The 14315-nt window shown below is 34.2% G+C and overlaps 1 protein-coding gene across 8 annotated transcripts; it reads left to right on the top strand.

Moving 5' to 3' along the window:
- On the top strand, window positions 8221–13834 carry LOC107628952. 8 transcript variants are annotated; one of them, XR_002360335.1, is made up of 6 exons: window positions 8221–8364; window positions 8488–10603; window positions 10849–10966; window positions 11513–11603; window positions 12109–12459; window positions 13593–13834. XR_002360335.1 is itself a non-coding variant. In XM_016331604.2 (5 exons), exons 3-5 carry the CDS (start codon window positions 11615–11617, stop codon window positions 13671–13673), a joined length of 447 nt encoding a protein of 148 aa, XP_016187090.1. In that variant the 5' UTR covers window positions 8221–8364; window positions 8488–10966; window positions 11513–11614; the 3' UTR covers window positions 13674–13834. The 8 variants fall into 8 exon arrangements, 5 of the variants coding, with proteins under 5 accessions (XP_016187090.1, XP_016187096.1, XP_020975844.1 ...); XR_002360341.1 differs by having other exon boundaries at window positions 8488–10966; window positions 12109–12406; XR_002360338.1 differs by lacking the exon at window positions 11513–11603.

Consider the following 14315-nt stretch of genomic DNA (forward strand, 5'->3'; position numbering starts at 1 on the left):
TTCTTCGATTCAAATAATATAATATTTTTTTTTAAATAAAATTGTAAGTCATAACAATTTTTCAAGCAGCGTCTGTGTGCGTGCAGATCTACTTAAAAAAAATTATTTATTTATAGTTCTTGATCTTAAGAGAAATATATGCAAAGATGTAGAGTTGTATCACTTTATTACAAGTTGTCAAAGAAAATAATTTTATGATAGTGATCTTATTTTTGGAGAAGAAGAGGCTTTTTATTTTAACTTTTAAGTACAAATTGAATTGAAATTTAGTTTTTCAGAAATAATTTTTTTTATGTTGGTATTTGTATTTATTTAATGTATCATGCTCTAATTACAATGCAGAGAAAATGGTAACCTTATGCAACAACTTATATAGAGGATACTGTTTAGAGTGGCATAATGTAGAAGTTAGAAACAACACTAATTCATCATATGTAAAAATACTTATAGAAAAAGAGTGTTGGTGTAAATGTAATTTTATAAAATTAATTATGATTAAAAATTACATTGATATCATATAATTTATATTGGGATATTTTTCATTAGACATTAAAAAAATGAATAGCTTTAAATAATATTAGTTAAAATTACGTTGAAATGTAACTTATTAATAGGATATAATTTATATATTTTTATATTATTTTTTTAATTTAGTTTTTACAATAATAGTGTCTAATTCATTTTAAAATAATCAATGAAATGAATTTTAGCATACACATTATTTTTGTGTAAATGGATGTTAATATGGGCTAGAAAAATAAGAATATTATTTAGCTTCTATAAATATAGGCGGCAACGGTCCTATATATCGGATAATAAGTTATTATACACGAACACCTTTTAAATTAAAAGTAACAATTATTATTCTATTAATATCAATGGACATGTACAAATAAATTTTTAAAGTGGATCAATATTTGGCCCGTGTATAAGGCGGATTTTAAACTAGTAAATAGAATTGAAAAGCAAGTCACCCGATCCTAGAAGAAAGAGATTGCTCCTTCGAAATGAAAATTTATTTTTAGTATACATCTTTTTTCATTAGATTAATTAAATACATATTTTTGAGTTTATGAAATTACATTATGACTCGTTTTTTTTTTTCCCAGGACTTAAATACAATAAATTTTCTTAGTCTAAGGATCCAACTAAAATGTTTCATAAAAAAAATTTTATGATTCAAATATGTACCAAACTATCGATATTTATGGATTAGGTAAACTTTGAGTAAATAGTTAAATTGGTTTCCAAAAGATAACGCAATTTCTAATTTGATCCTCAAAAATTTTTTTTAATCAAATCCGCCCCCCAAAAATTTTAATTTAGTCACGTTAGTTTTTCTGTTAATTTTATTATAGACAATATTAATAAAAGCTGACCTGACACGTTAAGTTCCAGGTCAGTATTAAAGCGACATCTTTTTTTAGGGTGAGACTGTAAATGGCAGTGAATGAAACGACACTATTGTAGTCTCTGTTGCTCTCACATCTTCTCCTCACTTTCATTTCGTCGTGGCAGAGGGAAAAAAGAAGAAACCCTCATCATCGTCGTAAAGTCAATGATCAACTTTGAGATACCAAAAATTTGTAGTCGACAAAAACAAAACTCTAATCCCGAAAATAGTTTTCAGTTCTAGCAAAAACCACCAAGGAGAAACTGATTTTATCAATAATGGCACAATCCTAACAAAAATTTTAGTAATAGAAAAAAAACTTACAAAAAATCGAATTCTACAAAAAAAAAAGCCAAAACTATAACCAAACACCAGAATAAAAATTAAACAAAAACAATGAACAAAAACCTTGATAGAAAGTGTCCCTTTAATAATAATAATAATAATAAAAATGCCTTTGATGAACTTTCATGTACCGAATTATAATAAATCAATAAGAAACAAAATCCTGAACTAAAAACGGTTTCCTTTGTTGGTGCTGGTAAAAGCCCTCATGGGACTTGCAAATGTCTAACTACTCCAACTTCTAACCCTTACTTGATTGGAGAAACCCAATAAAAAGAAGAAGAAGAAGTATTAGGCATCATCATGAAGTCACCGAATATTCCTCTATATTTGACTCTCTCCTTCATTCATTGCTTGTAACATTCTGAATTTTTAAAAATTAAATAATTAATTATTTATAAAAGAAAAAGGAAAAAAAAAAGGGAAGTGGCCGAATGGCTTAAGAAGTAAAGAAAGAAAGCTAATGGCTTCAGTTCATATATATATAACTTACTTATTTACTCTTTAAGTCTTTATCCATTCACTTTTCCACCGAATGGGATTTGATAATGAAAGAGAGCAACACCGTCAGAGAGAGAAGACAGCGGAAACTATGGAACCGTGATTTTCTAGCTATGATTTTTTGCGATCTGTAACTCCAATAAAAAATCTAATTCAATAAAAGTGTTCGTATCCTTCTTCTTTATATTTTGGCGTTACTTTTGTTCGGTAGAAGTTGACAGTGACGCGTAGCTCCTCTTCCCCTCACTTGAGTTTAGCCAATTGGAATTTTAGGAGGCATAGATAATTTCTGACGTTTTCTTCTTTAGCAGCTCGGTCAGAAAGCTTTTCCAAAATTTTCTATTTCGTATGAAGGTAGGAAATTTTATTTTAAAATTAACTATTTTAATTTATGAATGCCATGGAAGTCTAGTGGATATTTGTAAATAATTTATGATTGTTTAGAATGACTGAATGATAAGTTTAAATTGTATTTGTGACTGAATTTGATGAATAAGTGTTTGATTTCTTGTTGTTTAGGAATATTGAAAATTCTGATTAGTGGCTGGTTATAATGAATATTTGTTGAGTTGTGGTTGTTAATGGTGATAGATTTGGTATTGCTTGTTGAATGGGAAATATAAATTGAGTTTGAATTGAGGCTGTAATTGATGTTGAAAACTTTGGTTATGTCAATGTCTTGGTTGGATTGTTGATTTGAGAAAATTAGTTTGATTCAAGAGCAAAGGATTCGAGATTCGAAATGGTTGAGAGATTGTTTGGTTGGGACCCTGAAAGGGTGGCATAGCCCGAATTTTAGAGGAAATGCTGCCAATTTTTTATAAAACTTTAAGACTTTATTTAAAGTGTTATTTAAAACCAAATCTGATTTAAGAAAATTATTTGATTTCAAGTTATTACGAAAAGAGTTTTGTTTTCAATTCGATTTATTAAGAAAAGTATAATGTTTTAAACTCAATATTTTGAGAAGGGATTTTTGTAAGACCCAAAACTTTTGAAAAGTCTTATTATGATCAAGTCTCAAATCATATAGTTATTTATAGCCTTAATTTCGGAAATCATTTTATTAAAGATGATTAAGGCAAGTTTTGATTTATTGGATTTGAGATAAGCTATGATTATTATCCAATTTTATAATTATTGGATTATTTTCCATATTCAGAGTATAAACTTGGTAATTGTGAAATAATAAGGATTTCCATATGATTTGAATTAAATAAGTAATATTTTCAATATTAATACTACTACTTTGGAAAATAAGGGATTTAATTATATTACTCCTAATTATTTGATTTGGGCATTTTATTGAAAGTAATTTGTAAAAATTGATGATTAAATAGTATTTTCTATATATAATTAGCGTTGGATTTAATTTGGGTTTCAATTACCATATTATTCCTATTTTTATGTGAAATTACCAATTTACCCCTAACCCTAATTTTCAAAATAAGGAAACCCTAACCCAGTAACCCGTTACCATGACCCGGTTCCCTTATCTCCATACACAGCAACAGCAGCAGATCTTCTCCCCTTTCCCCAATAGAACGCAACACCCATGGTTTCCCCCTTCTCCATAAACAAAGAAACAGAAAACACAGAAAGGGGAGATCGGAGGGGAACGCAGAGGGAAGCAGGGGAGGAAGAGAGACACGGCTAGCAACGGTGGGCATCGCCGTCGCCGCCGAGTTGCCAGCCGCCGCCGCCATGGCACACCGAAGGAAGAACGGGAGTGAGGGAGCTTAGCCGCGGGAAGGGGAGGCGCGGGTCTGACTCGTCCCCGCAGATCCGCCCGTTCCGACCCGTCACCGTCGCGAGGAGGAGAAGTCCCTGTCGCCGTTCCGTTAACGCTGCCATCACCACCGTCCTGTCTGTGGGGCTTGAGCTCGCGTCGCCGCATTGATTTTCGGCGCCACCGCAGATGAGACTGGAGCAGACACCACCACAGACGAAGAAGAAAGGGGCGCGCGCGGAAGAGGTGAAGCTGTCGCTGTCACCGTCGCGGGTGGGATCGTCGCCGTGCCTGGTTCCCGTTGCGGCTGGACTTCGACCGCCGCCGTTCCTGTTGCCGCCAAGCATAGGTTAGCACTGCCAGAGCTCCTGCCACCATGGGGACCGTGAAAGGAGGAAGGAGAAGTTGTTTCCGTTACAGCCACTCCCGGAGGAGAAGTCAACCGCGCCGCCGCGCCTAGCTGCCGGAAACGCCATTGCTGTCGCTAGACGGCTTTGTCGGTAAGGATTTTTAAGCTGGTTCTCCTTTCTGTTGAGCTTCTGGGAACTTCATTGTCGCTGCATGTTGTTCAGGTCCCTGCTGCCGCTTGAGGTGGCTGCCGGGCTGCAGCCGAACCGGTTCGGAGACCGTCGCTATTCGGTTCAGCCATTCTCCCTCGGTCTTGGTAAGCGTTTTGGTTCGAGGAGCCTTTTGTCGCTGTTCTGATAATTTCGGCTGAGGCGTTGTAGCGTTATTTGTCACAGGGTTGTATATCGATGCTTGCGCGTCGTGCTCGGTGTTCGCGGCTGCTTCGTTTCGCTAACTCAGTAAGTAATTTATGTTTCGAAAAGCCTCGCGTTAGTATTCGGTTGTGTTTGGTTAATGAATATGAGTTTTGGTAACGTGGGGTCATTCCTGATTGTTATATGCTGCAATTAGTGTTGCTATGGTTACCGCGGGAGTATCTTAGAGCCGAGGTTGCGGTTGTTGGTGATCCCGGTTTAAGAGAGGAGGTTCCTGTGAAGCGTTTGGGTTATGGAATTGCGTTCTAAGGTAGGGGCGCTTTCCAAAAACTACAGTTTATTGTTGGAATTATTACATATGGGTACTGATGTGAGATATGGTGTAATTAGTGATTGTATCTGCCTTATGTATTATTTGATTGACTCGAATGATTATGGATGTTGGCTTGGCTGAATTGTTGTGTGGCTTGTGAAATGTAATGTTTGAAGTTGATTCTTTAAATATTTGAAATGAGTTTAATCCGTTGAGGATTGGTTTGAATTGAGTCAATTATTTTGATGATGTGAAAGATAGAATGCTCTTGAAATTCAGCCTGGGTTGCTTTAATTGCTCTGGTTTTGATAAATGATTTATTGCTGAACCGATTCTTTAAAGCTTTACAAATGAGTTAAATCGGTTGATATTGAGTTGATTTTTCTATTCAGTTGTGTGTCTTGAATTCTGTTCGAGTTGACCTGTTCTTTTGTATCCTAACTTGAAGTTCTTGTTTGGTACTCCTCTTGAAAAGTAATTTGATGTTTCCACTCCATTTCTCTATTCATATGCATTCTTGTTTGACCTCAGTTGCATATGTTTGTTTGGGATCCTTAATGCATCTATCTTCCTCTATTTGAGTTCTTCTTGATTCAAGTATTCTTTGATATAGTCTTGAACATGTCTTAATGTGCTGTGACTTTTAACTCCGGGTTCCGTGTTCATTCTTAGAGAACTTGTTGATTCAGTTTTCCTCTTATTTGAAAGTGATTACAGCTAATTTTGAGATTTTTATAGAAATTGCTGTTGAATAGATACATACTTGTCTATCTATGAAACCTTGAAGATTTCTTATGCAGTTTAATAACTATTTATTCCTAATATCTCGCCTGTACTTTTACTGGTTTACGAAACTGCATTTACTTTAAATTACAATTTGACTTTCTAGTAATTTTACTATAGTTCCAATGCACATCCTCATTTGATTCTGTATTTGGATATTTTTCAAAATTTTGAAGAGAAAGAATTTACCACTTTTGGCATCTTAAACTTCTTGAATGTTCTTCTGAAATGGTGATTTCAAGAATATTTTTGGAGTCTTGTTTTGAACCTTTTAAAGGAATTTTGAATTTTCTTTGAAGAAATATTAAACGGAATTTATTTTCTGTTGCTTGATTGAGATTGAAACCATTGCCCAATTTTGACGAAATTAATTTAAAGTTGGCATGCGCTATTTTAAATGAGGTTTTGGAAAGCTTCCTTGTTTAGTGGAAACCGGTTTGTTTGTAACACACCACTTATTTCCTTACCAGATTGTAAGCGAATTTTTATCTCGAAACTTCTTTTCTAAAAAGAGTTTAACTTCCTCTTTTGTCCTTACTATAAATGTTATCCACGCTTGTTTGAATATGGACTTTGAGAATTTTTGAACAAGCATTTGAGTTTTCTTCCGAGTCTTCTGAACTACTTTTGGCTAAGATTGTACACCTGACTATCTTTTTAAAATATTTGAGGAAATATTTTGGCTCTTAGCCAAACTTGTGTGCATTTTGTTTTAAAACTCTACATAATCTACTTCAACGTGAAATTGATTTAGAGCAAAGCCACATTTATGCTTTTGTTACTCTCTTGAAGAATGTTTATTACTTGACTTTCTTCTAAACTGCGAAGTGATTTTTCCGCAAGTTTTCGATTCTTTTATGAACAATGTATTTGGAAGTATTTTTAATCATGCTCTTAAGTTCTATGAGCTTTGCCTTGGGTTTGAGATATTCTCTTCTGTAAACCTCATACTTCTTCGACTCAGTTTGAATTTGTTCCAAACCAATGCGCTGATTTTCTTCCTATGGATCCTATTGAATTTTTTTGATCCAAGGGTTATCTTTGAAGTTGTCAATTGAATTGTGTTTAGAAAACTTCATTGCTTGAGCATCCTTGTTTATCTAGAATTGGATACACTCGCTCAAATCTATGAGTATTATTGTTGAAAGGAAGAACGGGAGTGAGGGAGCTTAGCCGCGGGAAGGGGAGGCGCGGGTCTGACTCGTCCCCGCAGATCCGCCCGTTCTGACCCGTCACCGTCGCGAGGAGGAGAAGTCCCTGTCGCCGTTCCGTTAACGCTGCCATCACCACCGTCCTGTCTGTGGGGCTTGAGCTCGCGTTGCCGCATTGATTTTCGGCGCCACCGCAGATGAGACTGGAGCAGTCACCACCACAGAAGGAGTGTCGCGCGTCACCGTGAGCTGCGAGCCACTGACCGAGAAGAAGCTTCATCCTCGTTACCGTGATGGAGTCGTCGCCGCCAGTGCCGTCACCGCTGTCGTCGACGGGAGCTTGCTGTCGCAGTTCTATCACCACCGAGCCTGAAGGGGAGCACCATTGATATCACCCGACAGCAGCTCTCCTGCGTTCCCAAACTCAACTTTTGATTGAGTAATCAAGTTTGAGGCATTTTGGAAGAGTTGGAAAAATGGGTTCTAAAAAGAAATCTGAAAGCGGTTTGATTCAAATGAACCGGTTCTATTTCAAATGAGTTGATTTTTTGGACCGGGTTGGAACTTGTGATTTTGTATGGTTCGGTTTCATAATAAATTCAATTTTATTTACTTGAACCGAGAATCTATGATTTTAAGAGTTTCAATGAATTTTAAGGAATTGATGTAAGTTGACCTTCCCCTAAAGACTTGGGACTCTGCCGAAAAACTTTTGTTATGAAATTCCACTATTGGGTGGGTGATTTTGGATATTTTGAAATACGAATTATGAATTTAAGCTGGATGGCTGAGATGGATGTTGATCCATGACTGGGACTGAATGAATATATGCTTGAGATACCTGGGTAGTAGTATATATATGTATGTATATATATGGATGTACGTTATCGAACGAAAGTATCTTTGGGAGCGGTATTGCGGTTTAAAGTTTTAAACAGGCTCATATTTTTAGTATTAAATAGTATAAATGTTGTCGTAATGTCCGAGCTATCAGAGTCACGCAGCCGGAAGTGTGAGCTCTGGTAGTTAGGGTGTTACAATTTTGCTTTAAATTATGTTTTGAGTTTGGTTTGATAAGGAAGAAAAGAAGAAGAACGAAAAGTAAACACTACAAAAAAAAAGAGTTTAAAATGGCATGGACATTACGGCGGTTTTAAAGAACCGCCATAATTCCCGGTTATTATGGCATTTTTGGTTGCTGCCATAATTAACTTTGTGTTTGCTGGCGGTTCTGGTGATTACGGCGGTTTTGAACCGCCGTTTTCACACGTATATAAAATAAAAGAATTGCAACCCTAGCCTCATTAAACGAAACACAGTAACGGCGCTCTCGATCTCCCTTCTCTCTCCTTCGTCTCCTCCATGCTCCGACAACGCCGTTCTTCCCTCTTGGCTTCTCCTCTCTCTGCTGGTTACGATTTCTCTAGGTACTTCTCCTTCTCCACCAGTTATTGATTTGTTTCTCTGCAGCTCCCTCTCAAGTTCTCTAGATACCTCTCCACCAGTTATTGATTTGTTGCTGATTTTTGGGGGTTGTTGTTTCTCTGCAGCTCCGCGATCGGGTCTTGTGTTGAAGCATTCCATTGATGTTGGTGTGGGGTGATTGACGCTGATCGGATCTTAGAACAGCACTATATTGGACCTAAAAAACCAACCTCTCTTTTCATCTCCTCATTTCTCCTTACGATAACTTCACTTTCTCTTTCCTTATGTATTTACTTCGATGCATGTGTCAATGGTTCAATTGCTGCTACTCTTATTATTGTTTTGGATTTTACTAGTTAATTCATCCTGCTATTTCTTAATATAGTGAATTGATGAATGAGTTCAAACTGAATAAGCTTAGTGAAGTAGGGCTCTGTTCTGTGATTCTATTCATAATATCTATCACTTTAGTTAATCATTTCCGCGGTTAGTAAAGAATTGAGTCACTTAAATCACATGAGCTGATTCCTTGCCTTCTTTTCTTTGGATTTTGATTATAGTACATGTTATTAGTTTAAGTTATTACCCTGTTAAATTATTGTAAAACCACTTTGGTTGCTCTATCTGCATTTATAATCATGATTTAGTGTAACCACTTTGTTATATTCTAGCATTTGAATTCCACTAAATATATTTGAATCAGATTAAGCATCTTGCACTTTTTGGTTTCGGTTTTCAATACATATTTCAGTTTGCACTTACATAGAAATTTCCATTAAAATCAGATTAGTTTCATTCACTTGCTGTGATTACATGTTACGTTCGTGTCAATGTGTGCGTATTTTATTTGTATTTTTCAAGCCATAAACCGATTCTTTTGAGATTCTATAAATTTCCATGAATTCAATTATGCAAAGTTACAAGATAGATAAAAAAGAAATTTCAGCATTTTACATATTATTAGCATTCTATTATGCCAAAAGGATCCTTAATTAAACTTCTGATTCTACAGCTGATAGATTTATGGTGCATCTTTAATTTTTTTCCCCTTGTCTTTGCTCTTGATCTATATGACAATTTACACATCTTACTTATTAATTGCTACAACAGATATTGAATGATGACTAATAGATAATTTGTCAAGACAGATTTATGTGTTTGTTAAGAAAAGTTAGAGAATTTCCCTCTCAATAAAACATAATTAATCTTGACGGAAAGAATAAAAATAGTATACATGCATATGATATATGGCAAAATCATACTTAACTTTGAGATTAATAAATATATAAACAAAAGATGAAGCTCTAAGCATAATAAGTTTCCACAGGTTATATATTAATAATAATGAATTCATGTTACACAATTCCGATTTACATTATTATTACATGCATTGAGCTTGAACTTAAGAAGCAATGTCCCCTTTCCAGTCAAACCAAGTTGATGTTCATAATCATCTTCACTTCCATCTTTACCCTCATCACAACCCTTTACCTCATCATTTTCAGAATAAGGCCCCATTTGCAGCTGCTGCTGATGAGATCCTTCAATGGCAGCAGCATAATAAAACTTGTTCATCCTATAGATCTCCTCTACTGTACAATGCCTTGCATCAGCTAAAATATCTGCTATTGATCGTTTCTTGCATCTCCCTCTACGCCTTCTGCATTTATCTTTCACTCCTTTATTAGACAATAATGATGCCATTGTTGGACTTGGACTAGTTTTATGAACATGAATTGATGAACTTATTGGTTGGATATCAAGTACTTCATCATCTTCTGCTACATTATTAGTGACAGGAACAATGCAATTATTGTATTGATTATCATTATTCCCCTCTTCATCATCATGAAATGAGGTGCCATAGTCATTATTCGTACTTTTGTTTTTGTTTTTTCTTATTTGCTGGTTCAATTTTTAAGGCGCAGTTTCTGGATTAAAATAGTTCTCAAAGCACTCCATTTTATTCCTTATTCACATGTTAGGCCTCTTTTTAATTCACATAGCTTATTTTTGCTGACCCATTTTTATATTTTAACTTTAATTTTAGTGTGTTTGTAGCTGCTATTGTCAATTTTCTTGAAACCCAATTCAGGACTTACTTGTTATGTATGCTTTACTAATGCTAATCATGCTTTTGTGTTTCAGCTCTTCACAACCATCACTGTTAATGAGCCTGCTCCTGGTCTCAAACCATCATTAACTAATTAATTTTTATTTACTTGAACAAGTGGCTTTTGTGTAATGAGCCTGCTCCTGCTAATCATGCTTTTGTGTAACAAGTGGCTTGATTCCTGCATGTTCAGCTAGTGCCTTTATGCACTGATCTTGACTCATATGAAATAGCAAGCATCTCTCTATAAGATTCTGAACCTGCATTATTATTATTTTCCATGCATGTCAATATAAAATAACTAGTACTAAATTAGAACAAATGTCCAGAATGTACACAAATAACTAGTTCAGTTTTGTCTCTGGTGTTGTAGGGACTGACGTACTTGCAATTGGTTCTGAGCTCTCTTACGACACCAAAATTGGGGAGTTCACAAAATACAATGCTGAAGTGAACTTCACCAAAGCTGACTTGGTTGCCTCTTTGACTGTGTGAGTGATTGTTTCTTCATTATCCATGTTCTTTTTTGTTTCGTCCCAACCCCTACAGTTAGCCTTTTACATCTAAGTGCTTGGGAGTTTTGAAGCTAGTCTTTAATACAAGTTGTTCTTAGCTTGCTTTTTCACATTATTTTTTAGAAAAATACTCTTATAACTTAATCCACAGCTGATTATTTAACATTGTGGGCTCAATCAAGGTCCCTGCTTTAGCATCTCCCATCCCTTCATTTATAACCTACTTTATATGGTTCCTAATATCTAATGCCCTCAAATCCATGATATTTTATATAATTATGATGTGGCTCAAGTTAATTAACATCTAGATCTAGGCCATGAGGTTATGTTAGCAGAACTCAACTTTAGGATCAAAGTACTAAAAGGGTATTGGTTTTAAATTAAACTGTATGTAAACTAGGCTATTATTATTATTTTCTTATTTACTTAATTATTTTTTAAAAAAAATTATATAAACAATTTATCAGAGAATTGAGGAAATATTTTACTTTTATTTTTCTTTCCTTCTTTTTTATTTATCAGAGTAAAGGACCGACAAGGACTGAGAGGGAATTAACAACACTTGAGAGTATTGAGTTGTACTTCTACTGATTCCCCAGAGGAGCTCTACATGGTTTTTATTTAATGGATTTACAATTTGTTAGTTGTTCTCTGAATTAGCTAGCTAGGTTAAGAGTAACAATCTAGTTTTATTGTGTATAACCACGTGTTGTTGCTTCCCTTTTGTTTGATCCCATAACACTTATTATTATACATCGAAAGTTTCCCTTTTTTACTCTTTAATTTGATCTATTTTTATTAACTAATAATAAGCATTGAAAAGCATTAAATCTCAACAACTATCAACATTAGGAACTTCAAATCTTCGTATTTTTAATTGCATGTATAGTTTTCCTTTTCGGTGTGAGCATGTGGTTCCTTTATTGCAATTTTGTTCAAACTTTTAGTTGCTTAATTAATCACCTGCTCTTGTATCTTATTATATTAAAGGTAATATATCTTTGTTTCTTTTAAAATAAATGAATAACTGAAACTGTATAGTCGCTTAGTAATATATTACGTTCAACCAAATTAAATTTCAGCTGAATAAAAAACACCAACCATACATATATATGTAGGAGAAGATTGAAGCACATAGCAGCCAACAACCGATGGAATCAACTGTTAATTCTCCTCTTGATGCTCTTGGAGTAGTTTTTGGGAAAGAGCACCCTGGTCGTGTTCGAGGTTTAGGTATGGGAGCTGTTCCAACAATTGCTTTCAAGAACAACACTACAAGGATTAGTCAAATGAATTTAGATTCTTCAAATGATGCTGGCACATCATCTACTTGTGGTCCAAATGTGCAAGAAGAGTTGGATACCGTTAAAGCGCAATTGCAAGCGCTAGTCTCCTATATTGCTTCTAAGGAAGGAGGTAAAATTCCAGTACAATTGGCTGGAATGTTCCCTACTCAACAAATCTCACAGGTACAAATACAATTATCCTCTTTTTTTCCTTTGCTTTATCTCCTTCAGTTTTTTTCTTAGGTTCATAGTTTCTTGCTGAATACAAATATGTTGAATATTGATATAGTTTCTTGTTGCTGCTTATGATTCCTATTATTAATATAATTAGTAGTAGTGCTAGCTTATGACATTTAGGGTGGATGTCACTGATTTAACTAACTAAACAGAATTCTGACTATTTCAGTTACTTCTCATTTCTCTCTACAAAATATATTCATAAATTGTGTGGTGAGAATTACTATGAACATAGTTAGGGTGCATTTGTTCAATTTGGGGGACAAAAATATGATGTTCCTAATCAAAATTCACTTTTAATAGAACAAAATAGATTAAAGTACAATTATCTTTTTGAAAAATTACCTGCTCCGTGAGAATGCTTAGTTTGACTTTGTTGTCATCTAATATTATATGTAGATTGTGATTGGGTGTGTTTGATTTATAATTTGCAAATTATGGGTTAGTTAGTTGAACAGAATTTGACTTTCTTTTTTAAAACAAATTCCTTAAACTATGATATGACACTTAATAATCATAGCATGACTATTTTTTTAACTTTGCTGAAATGTACTTAAGAAATACTCCTAATGGGGTGATAGATATAGTTATAGTTAGTTTATGTTTCTCCTTAGAGTGGTGAATGGAACGTTTCTCTTTTTTATTTTCTTCTATGTTAATTAAAAATGTATTATATTATATATAGGATTAAGAGCCAAAAAACAATTACTAAAGTTAATTTTCTTATATAATTGCTATGTGTAAGGATATTTGTTTGTATTTAACTATTATCTATTTTACTGATTTTTCAAAATGTAGAAAGATGTGTGGACATATTTTAAGAATAGCCATTTAAAAACTAAAACCATATATCAAAAAGAATATCTAAACGTAGTTACTCATATAATGTGTATAGAATAATATATAAGTATTGATATTGATGCTCTGTTTAATTATGTCTAATAATAGTGTTAATTAAACAAATGTGTGTTCTTTTATATATGCCTTTTCTTATAAATTAAATCAGACCTAAAATGTATATCAATATATGCCTTTTTCTTGTATTTCTTGTGCTCATAATAATTATATTTTTGTTATAGGGATTGGATCAGGAGAGTGAGATTCCATCACCAAAAGAGTTAGGAAGTAGGTCTTCTGGAGCAAGCAACAAGGAAGCATGACCTTGCTTAATATGTTAAGACGTATATTAAGAATTATATGTTAAGACGTATTATTGAAAAATGTTACTTTGACCTTTGTTTTTGGATTATGACATTTTAATTATGACTTGGATTATGACTTTTGGATCATGTATGAATTAAAAATCATCATCTTATGGTTATGCCTTTTGGTTATTATAAGATTTTTAAGTGAGTTTAGAAAATATCACTTTAAATTGGTGGTTTCAATCTTATTTTAAAAAGCATAAAATTGTCATCATAATTAGGTACAAACGACGGTTAGAAACTCCCATTTTAAATGAAAACGACGCCATTATACGCTGGTAGAAACGGCGGTTAAAAACTGCCATTTTAAACGAAAATGAGGCCATTATATTTTGGTAAAAACGGCGGGTAGAAACTGCCATTTTAAACACAAAAGATGCCGTTATAACCTGGTAAAAATGGCGGTTATAATGGTAAAAACGGCGGTTTCTAACCGCCATTTTAAACAGAAGGGATGCCACAACATCCTGGTAAAAACGGCGGCTGTTAAAAAACTACCATTTTATCCGGTAATAATGGCGGTTACAAACTGCCATTTTAACCCTCAAAAAACCGCCGTATTATCCACAGGTTATTACGGCGGTTTTTTGAAAACCG

Source organism: Arachis ipaensis, chromosome B01 (assembly GCF_000816755.2).
Source record: "Arachis ipaensis cultivar K30076 chromosome B01, Araip1.1, whole genome shotgun sequence".
NCBI classification, from domain to species: Eukaryota; Viridiplantae; Streptophyta; class Magnoliopsida; order Fabales; family Fabaceae; genus Arachis; species Arachis ipaensis.